The following is an 11,009-nucleotide window of genomic DNA, read 5'->3' on the forward strand; positions in this document are numbered from 1 at the left end:
GAGACGCGTCCCGCCTCTTCGGACATGCCACCACACCACCCCGCATGTATGAGGGCCCGGTGCGACGCTCCGGTGGCATTGCTACCCCCCAGTGCCCCCGTGCCGCCTAACCCTGTAGCGTTTGACCACGGGATCTAGCCCTTTGACTTTGCACGGACGGGCTTTGACCAGTGGACCTCCCCACCCGGTTGTGTTAGGTCAGGCCATAGGAACACTTTGGAGCAACATCCAGGCCAGACCCACAGCAAGATCCCCTCCGTGTAGACCCCATGCGTCCGTTTCCCCCCTCCAGGTGCCGGCGACGGCGCCGTCCGTGAGGGGGGGCACACCCCGGACACGCGTGCCGGGCGTTTGCAACCGCCACAACACTTCCAGACTTGTGAGAGGCGGCCTACGCAAGATTTGGCGGCATGCTAGCCCGCGGAGGCCGCCGGCCACAGCCGTAGACGCGCGAAGGGCAATCCGCGTAGAGGGAATTTTTCGGATACTTCTCCATCACCAAAAATTATGAAAAAATACCATCGTTCCTATAGCACATGTGCCCACGTCATGCAAAAAAACTCATGATTTTATCGCGCTCTGAGTATTTAGTAATATTGACGCCGCATCGTTACCGCAGAACGTCTACTACCGTGTCATCGCCGTCCGTGAGGGGGGGCCACGCCCCGGAGACGCGTCCCGCATCTTCGGACATGCCACCACACCACCCCGCATGTATGTGGGCGCGGTGCGACGCTCCGGTGGCATTGCTACCCAAGTGCCCCCGTGCCGCCTAACCCTGTAGCGTTTGACCACGGGATCTAGCCCTTTCACTTTGCACAGACGGGCTTTGACCAGTGGACCTCCCCACCAGGTTGTGTTAGGTCAGCCCATAGGAACACTTTGGAGCAACATCCGGGCCAGACCCACAGCAAGATCCCCTCCGTGTAGACCCCACGCGTCCGTTTCCCCCCTTCAGGTGTCGGCGGCGGCGCCGTCCGTGAGGGGGGGGCACACCCCGGACACGCGTGCCAGGCGTTTGCAACCGCCACAACACTTCCAGACTTGTGAGAGGCCGCCTACGCAAGATTTGGCGGCATGCTAGCCCACGGAGGCCGCCGGCCACAGCTGTAGACGCGCGAAGGGCAATCCGCGTAGAGGGAATTTTTCGGATACTTCTCCATCACCAAAAATTATGAAAAAATACCATCGTTCCTATAGCACATGTGCCCACATCGTGCGAAAAAACTCATGATTTTATCGCGCTCCGAGTATTTAGTAATATTGACGCCGCATCGTTACCGCAGAACGTCTACTACCGTGTCATCACCGTCCGTGAAGGGGGGCCACGCCCCGGAGACGCGTCCCGCCTCTTCGAACATGCCACCACACCACCCCGCATGTATGAGGGTCCGGTGCGACGCTCCGGTGGCATTGCTACCCCCCTAGTGCCCCCGTGCCGCCTAACTCTGTAGCGTTTGACCACGGGATCTAGCCCTTTGACTTCGCACGGACGGGCTTTGACCAGTGGACCTCCCCACCCGGTTGTGTTAGGTCAACCCATAGGAACACTTTGGAGCAACATCCGGGCCAGACCCACAGCAAGATCCCCTCCGTGTAGACCCCACGCGTCCGTTTCCCCCCTCCAGGTGCCGGCGGCGGCGCCGTCCATGAGGGGGGCACACCCCGGAGCCCCAAGACGGGCGTCTACGCATGCATGAACACTTTGACATATGCATCGGGACCCGTGCGATGTTTCGGTGACATAGCTACCCCCCGAATCCCCCCACCAACCAGAATTCCTTCCGTGTCGACCGTTTCCCCCCTCCGTGACACGGCGATAGCGACGTTCATAACGGGGGGCAATCGATATACCATCGAGTATGTTTTTTTTAGATAATGCATAATTATCTTATGCAAAAGCAAAAACTAAAATAAAGTAAAAATAACAAAACAAAGTAAAAATAAAAAATAAAGTAAAATACATGTATGCCGACGGCAAGGCCGTCGGCATATCTATGCACACACGAAGGTTGTCCCATGGATCGATGACGTGGCGTGGCACACGGATCAATGACGTGGCGAAGGGGCCTATGCCGACGGCTGTGCCGTAGGCATACCTCTGCCACAGATAACCAAAGTAAAAATAAAAAATTAAGTAAAGTAAACATATGCCGACGGCAAGGCCGTCGGCATATCTGTGCACACACGGATCGATGACGTGGCGTGGCACACGGATCGTTGATGTGGCAGAGGGGCCTATGCCGACGGCTATGCCGTAGGCATACCTCTGCCACAGATATGCCGACGGCCGCCGTTACCGCCCGTCGGCGTAGGATCAACGTCGTCAAATGGTCAGCGCTGACCGGGCAGGTGGGCCCGGGCTTTGCCGACGGCCTGTCCTATGCCGACGGGCCCCGTAGGCGTATCTCGGGCGGTCCCGACGGCCTCGTCTATGCCGACGGCCCCGTCGGCATAGATGGATGTATGCCGACGGCTATTCTACGCCTACGGCCTATCCTCGGCCGTCGGCATAGGTCCATAGATGCCGACGGCGGCCGTCGGCATAGATTTGGCCGTCGGCAACCCCAGTTTTTCTGGTAGTGAATTAGATATGGTCAAAAGTTTTGAAAATCTTTTGTGCAAAAGTAACGCATGAAGTCCAATCCGAAGGACCACGAGATACATTATTAACAATTCGTCTATATATACTACCAAGGAGGCACGATTGATCATGTATGTTTTCTCAATTGTCCCAGAGGTTCATCACTTTCTTGCCAGCACCTACTCCTAACAAGACAACGTGACAGGAGATTGAGGCTAGCTTGAGAACATGGGAGTGGGAGATATTCAGGAGTAAATGCCTAGGATCATAAGGCGTCTTTGTTCTTTGTTGTATGCTTTCCCCACTTTTTGATTCCCATTCAGATAAAATTTACATAAATACCATGTAGTCGCACCCCTCTATGTTGATCTACAACCGTCAACTGAATAAAATTATGTCCCCATGTTTTCCAAATCCAATGGTAATTTTTTTTCAAACATGTTCATATGCGATATTTTTGTTAGTTTGATTCCTTAACTTCTCTCGTGGTTAACCTACAGAAATACTAAGTAACAACACATAATTAAACATAATTTCTCGGTTGGGATGACCTCGATGTTAAATCACCACTAGATGCAACCTCGCATATGTCGTGCCTCCAACCACTAAGCCCTCCTAAGGCCAAGGCCGCGGCCACACGATTCGTCCTACTCTAGGAAACTCTCACCGACAAAAAGAGGTGCAAAGGTAGTAGGAGCTCTGGCTTTCTATTAAGAAGGTAGAAAAGTTTTACATTTCCATTGAACCAGCCAAAAATAATAGCTCAAGAAAGCAACACAATAGATAAGATACAACTCATACTCTTAAGTTAGCCTTCCAAAAAGAAATTTAGCTCGCCTCTAATCATACCCGCCATGTAATCCGGGAATGTTAATTCTTTTAAAGGTTCTTTAGTTCCTCCTTTTCCGCAAGTTCAAAGCGAAATAGCAAGCAGGGCTCGCCTGTTTTTTTGAAGAAACATAACGACTCCAGGTTTTACTCTCCACCAGAATCTAACCATATTGGATTGAACACCACTGCTAGCAGTTCGATCATCAGTGGCCATGAACATCACCGAAACATGAGTGTGCAAGCAAGGAGTATGTGAGCAGCTGACTCGGGACTAGCTCGCAAAGAGAGTGGGTAGCATTGTGAAGACATCATCTGGATTGTAGCTGATGATAAAATCCAACATTGGGCTTGGCCTAAATCTTCCACGCTACATTTAGAGCAGGCTTAAGAGTTCTTGCCGTGAATTGAAAATTGCGGCCAAAGCTACTGTATAGTAGCCATCGGTCGTTAACATACTCACAAGCTCATCAAAAACCTAAACACTCTACATATTCTCCAAAGGGGGATGAAGACATAAACAAGCACCTCAAAAATTACTTTCTTTTGCGCGACAAGAGGACCTCAAATTGATTTTGATTTTGAGATAATAAAAGCCCCAAATCCGCATCCATATGTGCTTGGGTTGTACGTCCGCTCCTCTAACCAAGTGAGCTAGTTTCACTTCTTAAACACCTCAAGATTAATCTATACTACCATATATCCATCTACTACTCATCCGTTTCACAATAAGTAAAACCACGACACTTATTTTGGAACAGAGGAAGTACTTCTTAAAAAAGCAGCAGTTTAGTGAATCTGAATGAACCTAGCCATTCAACGACCTATATCTAACATCCCACGTTGCTCCAATGATTTATCCATCACATAACCATCATTTAGAAACAACATTGATTGTGTTTATTGCGATTAATATTGAAAGTGTTATTAATTGCATTAATTGAAATTAAGTTTGGAATTAACAATAGAAATTATATTTATAAAAATAGTATCTGATTGCTATTTACCCCTCCAAATATATCAGGCAAGGACAATCTTTTATTCCTAAAGGGGAAAAATAACTAGGGAACATTCCCTGTGATGGAGCTTTCAGGGAACGCCCGCAAGCCGTCTAATCATGATCAAACAAACAGCAATTTTCTGCAAAACATAGCATTTTTTTAAACGCGCTACATGGCAGTTTTCGCCTCCGAACAAGTCAATTCTTACAAAAGTTGTCAATTTTTTGTTGATTTCGCATGGCAAGTTTGGCGTTCGCTAGAAAAAATGCTCTCAGGCGGGTAATGTTCCCCGAATATTGCAGTCCTTTCTAAATAGCTACACTACATTATCTATTTTTCCTACACATGTAATTGCCACATAAGCAACTCATGCATGCAAATCATAGATTACACTGTTTTGCATTACTCTATACATGCAGCGCGCCACATCATCAATTCTTGCAGGTTAGTCATAAGTTACTTTTTGTATTAGATTTTGTAGTGACAATATATGTGTTGGGCGACATGATACCTATGCAGTTCACCCTTCACATTTTTTGTTAGAAATGTCATTATTTCAACGGCAATTCTTTTCCTCTTTTTATACCCTTTGTATTTTATTTTATTTCAAGCTTACATTGCTTCCATTAATTTTAGATATTTTTGTAGCAAACTAATACATTTTTTTAGCAAGGTTTCCGCTGCAACGCGCGAAACATCATATAGTTATATAAGAAGGGCGAAACGAAGTGTGTTATTACACCCGTGAGATAGGAAAATTTGTGGGCTCAGCGATGACATCATGGTGAACCGTCCAAAGTTATTCCCCCGGCCTTTTCACCTGATGGATGGCCATTTTCTTGGTTACTCTATTAGTTATATGTATATACAGTACTTATTTTGTAAAGAAATATAAGAGCGTTTATATCACAAACACTCTTATATTTCTTTACAAAAGAAGTACCTTGTTAGGGTAACCAAACCAAAGTATTATTTTCATGGGTATGGTTTACTGGTCAACAGTTTGGCTAGAGGTACCATGTTGTTCTTTGGCGGCTAGAGTCCTCTCTTTTTAATAAGGTGGTAAGGGCAACTCTAACCGATCGTTTAAAAATAAAGGAGGGACAAGTGGAGTAAATCTTTAGTGAAGTATTTTTTATTTTACTAAGTTTTGGCCGGACCAAGCCGACCCCTTAAATATAATGGATTATTTTTTTCATTTGCCTTTATTTTTTGGCCACTGAAACAAATTTCATTGCTTCTTTATTTCTTTGAATGACATTTTGATACATTGAAGTACATAATTTACCAATTCTTCGTTACGAGAACGAAATCAAAGAACACAAGAACCACAATTAGACACATTAAAGGATATCAAACTTTCATAACTGCTCCTACTAGTTGGATTAATATTTTCTCCATGTCTTCATTGTTGATTTTCTCTATTGGCTTCTCGAGGTTGCACACTTCCTTCTTCTTTGATTTCAACAAATTCGATGTTACTTCGCATCTAGTCTCTATTCTACCAACGAGTGCACGAAGATCTATCAAATTTCGTTGCTATCGATAGATCGATGTAATCTTCTTCCCAATACCGAAATTTGCATCCATCCTACACAAAATTTGAGCAAACAATGAGCTACAAATTGCGCCAAATCCGGTGAACAACCGAATAAAAAATCACGTAACCCATCTTTTTTGAACTTGAAGAACAACCATCCGAAATGTTCCGGCATGATGGAAACTTGGCGCACCACCCGCCGCAGGCAGTCGTCGCACTTTATGACCGGCAATGGGGAACGAACGAGCCGCTGGGCCAGTGCCGAGCCCGGGCGACGGCTGGACGTGTCTTTGCCGGTGAACCGCCGATGAGTGAGATCCGAGCAGCCAGAGGTGCAGTTAATACCTACATGCGGCATGGAGGCGTTGCCGGCGTTGTGCGGTCTGGTACTCGGCTAATCCATGACAAAGTCGCATTCGCCGGCAGCCGGATGTGTCAAATCCGACGGCGGCAGCATCAGCCGCAGATCTACCGGTTCTACGCGAGAGACGGGGCGGGAGGGTGGTCAAGGACTGCAGCGGAGCCTGTAGAGCGTCCACGGTGGTGTGTGGTGGCCGGCAGGGGGGGGGGTGAGAAGGATGGCACAGACATAGATGCGGCGCGGGAGTGGGGTGAGTGAGGCAGTAGAGGGGAGGAGACTTTTTCCTCCAAGCAGTAGCGGCTGAGCAAATATAGGGGCGGGATACGCTATTGAGAATAAATTATCCTTCCGTAATGGTTATTAGAGATCGGTTATGTGGCGGTTAGCGGAGTAAAACTGAATGTTTACTCCTTTATCTGGTTATAGGGGATCAGTTAGAAATGCTCTAAGTTAAGTTAGGTGTCATGCAATGCGCCCCTCGGCCAGTGGTTGGCGTCTCCTCGCAGCACGGAGAGGAATCCGCCTTAGAACTTGCACGACCATTATTCCTCAAGTGAAGACCATGCATGGCGTGAATATGGTGGCCGTACATGAACTCTCATTGCCCCTCCTCTGCCCTCTGGTCGGTACATCCTTGCCACTTGATGAGCATTCATCTATTCCTCAAGCTATTAGGATCAAAGACAGGAGCCGGCGGGCGTATTATTTGTGTATAGGGGCCAACGAAATCCTCTTGCACGCGCCCAGTTCAAGGCGAGTTAATAATTCCTTACGGGTTACGATCATTCAACCAGATCCATGTTAGCTCGTTTAGGTCGGCCCGGCCGTAATCGTGGCGACCGTGCGAGCCGTCTAGCCGCCGATTGATGGAAGGGGGGAGTAATGCTCACGGGACGGCGGGCGAGCCCAACGCCAATGCTCATCATCAGAACGAGGATGCTGCCAGCGCCAGCAAGTTGCCGCTGGTGGTGCCGGCGCCGGAGAAGGAGGAGGAGCACGGCGACGGCAGGCCGATGACCCCGGGCGCCCCCGCGGGCGTGCCGCGCGGGTGCTGCGCGGTGTACGTGGGCGCGGAGCGGCGGCGGTTCGTGGTGCCGACGGCGTACCTGGGCAACCCTGTGTTCCGGCGGCTGCTGGAGAAGGCGGAGGAGGAGTTCGAGTTCGTTTACGTGGGCGGCGCGCTCACCATCCCCTGCGACACGGAGTCCTTCAAGTACATCCTCGCCGTCATGGAGCGGCACCGGAAGGGCCTCGTCGTCGTGGACCACGGTACGTACGCTCCCGTTGCATTTCACACGGTTGGCCGCCCACGCGTAAGCACGGTTGATGCCTCGCCCGTCGTCTGTTTCGGCCCAGGCCAGCCCGCGTATGAGCTGAGTTTCCTGTTGATTTTCCGTTCGGTGCAGAAGGGAATACCACGGAGACGCCCAAGGCGGCAGCAGGTGGATCATCATCATCATCGCCGGGTAATCCGGAATGAGTTGGGACAAGACGTGACTGGACCGGAGCAACGGCCACATGCATGTTCAATTTTGTGAGATCGTGATTCTTGCCCTTGCGTCCGGACATGCTCCAATGGAAATTGTGAGATCGAGTCGCAGTGTGTTTTACCGCTATCTGCAAGAACCGGATGAAGGTATCTTATGATTTACTGTAAACTAGTAGGGCGACCCATGCATTTGCGAGGCTAAATTTATATAGTATTGTCGTAGTTGTCGTTTTAGATTTTGATATGGCATTTTGCGCATAGCTTTGGTCATTATTATTGTATAAACATGCACTGATGCAGATCAACTAATGATTGTATTACTAGGTGGTTGGTGATGAAAAAAATATTATTTATATACAGATATATAAATGTCAGCACTTTGGTAAGACATGTTATAGGATAAAGTATTCTATCTATGGATGGAGATAGTTCTAATCTATTTTTTCTTCTGTTAGTAACCTGCGTATTTGCTAGCATTACCTACATCTTTTTATAAACGTCATCTTAGATTTTGAGCATTTATGGTACATAACTCTGGCCTTTATTTTCCATATGAATGTTCGTACATCTGAAATATGTGTTATGGCCCGCACATCAAACAAAGTTTTTATCAGGGTACACTCATCAAAATTTTCTAAACAATTCCAGCTCCATAACTCTGGACACAACGTGTATATCTTATGATCATGTCCATGCATGGTGTGTGCATCAAGTTGTATTATTTGGAACACTAAGCATATTATCACATACATGACATCATCTGTGCTTTGAACTCTTATTATCACATACATGACATCATCTATGCTTCTATTCGTCTCTAGTATGCATGTTGAACTACTTTTATGCTACCAAAACGATTCATGTTAATACATCGCATACACTTCATCATACTTTTCTATTTGCAGAAGTAACACATGCATGCCCAACTTGGCATGTTACATCGACAATTTTTTTTCCATTGCTACATACTATATGTAATCGAGTGGATGCAATTGCTATTTCTGAATTCCATGTGTTGTTTGTAGGTTGAATTGTATATAAAATATCTATCTATTTCTTATACTTTCTGTACGTGGTGTCTGAAATCAGGAAAATTGATAACTATTTGTGTTTCTTATTTTGTATTATTATACAGTAAATAGTTGTAGTTTCTATCCGAAGGATAAGAAATTTATATGTGATTACACCATATATCTAAAGCAAATTTCGTATGTAGTGTTCGTAACAAGTAAATATTGCAACCTCAATTTTATTATTTTTGTATAGAAAATGGTTGTAGTTTTATGCTAGGAATCTATGTTGCTTCGCCATATATCTAAAGCAACAGTAGCTCATATAACCTTTTAGTATGTAGTGTCCATAATATGACAATTTTTCTACCTTCTTTCATTTGTTAGATAGAAAATGGTTTAGTTTTTTTCCGCCTAATAAGAATTTTCTGAGTCGCCACGATCATCGCTAGAAAGTTAATGGTAATACAAAAATCATCAAATATGTCTTGTTGAGCCGGTGACGGGTAAAACATCCACTTAGCCTGATCTTCGTAGCTTGTGTATTCATGTCGATATATCCAAGGGGTGTACTGTGACTTATTAAAATTTATTATTCTCAGCCACTTAATTCATACAAAAATTAATAATTGTATATGATTATGTAATTGTATAGGATTTTTTTGCAAATGTATATTAAGTGAGATGTAATTGCATGCATGCAATATGTGTGCCAATTGCGACATGGCCTTCCAGCCAATAGATTTATTATGAAATTGTATACAACTTTTAAGTTTGTGGTCATGTGCAAAGTATGGAGCCGGTCGAACGAATGAACGCGCTTCTTCTTTATTTATTTTTTAGTTGAACACACTTGTTCTAAGTGGAGACATGATGGAAGAAAAGGCATAAAAGATGTTCCTTTTGTTGATGTCGTCCATGATTTCACCAGTGCCTTTTTTTTTTCTGGACTCTTAATTTTCTTTGTAGGACAAAAATATTTTGATAGGTTAACTTTAAATCAAAACCATTATAATTAGGGTCCATGATATAATCGGCGGATGAGATAATTCAGTCGGCCATATGAATAAGTCTTTCTTTGTGGGATCTTGTAAGATTTTTTCCTTGCACATGTGAGTTTATCCTCAGGGTTTTTTGTTAGTGAGTATCATGCACCTATTAATAGCGTGACATTCCCCTAAAAATAGAGTGATATTAGTCCTTTTTTGGGTTAGTCGAGTGTGGCAACGATAGGTTTTGTGTTTTTCACAAAAAAAAGATAGGTTTTGTGTAACAAACTTTTGCTTTAATTACTGGGCTTTATAAAGAGAGAGAGGGATATATTAATGGGCTACAACAAAGACAGATAACAGGAATTACGTTCAGTCTGACTGAGGCTTCAGTTGAAACGGGATACAAACATAATTGTTTTCTTTACTTGCGATGGCATGGCAGTTGTAGCGGGCCTTTCTTTGCATGTCAGAATCCTTTCATCATTTATCCGAATGTGTTAGAACCTCACAAAATAAAATTCGATTGTGTTAGTTACATGCCAGATAGCATTGCAGTTGTAACGGACCTTTTTATTCTCAAATGATAAGTGACACACGTGTGACACGAAACAACATGGTCCAAACACCTTCACTACCATTCATTTTGCCACATCAAACAGATGACATCAGCGAAACCTTTTTAGTTTTCCACACTAATAAATGTTTTATCTCTTAAATTTGCCATGATGTTACACTGAAGTTGCCATAGTGTTTACACTAAAGTTGCTATGATAACTTTCATCTATTTTTTTTACTTCTAGGTTTAAAGCTACCATTGTATTTCAACTACTTTTCACGGTAAATTTTATTAATCGACAGGGGATATTTTTAGTAATTAACCATGGCAAATTTAATTCGTGGCTCATAGCAATTTTTAGTAATTCATGATGGCAAATTAAGTTTATAGATCATGGAAATTCTAGTATTTTGACCATAGAAATTATTTTTGTATGAACCATGGAAAATTTTAGTGCATGTATCATGGAAAATTTAAGTAAGTCACCATAGCAATTTTAGTTTCTCATTAATGGCAAATTTCAGTCATTGAATATGCATTTTTAAAGTAATTGATGATGGATTTCTTTTTTAATTATGAACCATGTCAAAATTATTTCATGGATCATGGCAAATTTTAGTAATTCTCCACGGCAAGTTTAGTTTCTTA

The 11,009-nt window shown here is 44.6% G+C and overlaps 1 protein-coding gene across 1 annotated transcript; it reads left to right on the plus strand.

The window, feature by feature from the left end:
* Positions 1-6,675: 6,675 nt before the first annotated feature.
* Positions 6,676-8,147, plus strand: LOC125524870. The gene is made up of 2 exons (XM_048689903.1): positions 6,676-7,583; positions 7,721-8,147. Exons 1-2 carry the CDS (start codon positions 7,181-7,183, stop codon positions 7,792-7,794), a joined length of 477 nt encoding a protein of 158 aa, XP_048545860.1. The 5' UTR covers positions 6,676-7,180; the 3' UTR covers positions 7,795-8,147.
* The last annotated feature ends 2,862 nt before the right edge of the window (positions 8,148-11,009 follow it).

Source organism: Triticum urartu, chromosome 7 (assembly GCF_003073215.2).
Source record: "Triticum urartu cultivar G1812 chromosome 7, Tu2.1, whole genome shotgun sequence".
Taxonomy (NCBI): Eukaryota; Viridiplantae; Streptophyta; class Magnoliopsida; order Poales; family Poaceae; genus Triticum; species Triticum urartu.

Coding starts and splice junctions, on each gene's coding strand:
- LOC125524870 (XM_048689903.1), top strand. CDS start 7,181: ATGGAAGGGGGGAGTAATGCTCACGGGACGGCGGGCGAGCCCAACGCC. Junction 7,584..7,720: donor CCTCGTCGTCGTGGACCACG/GTACGTACGCTC, acceptor CGTTCGGTGCAG/AAGGGAATACCACGGAGACG.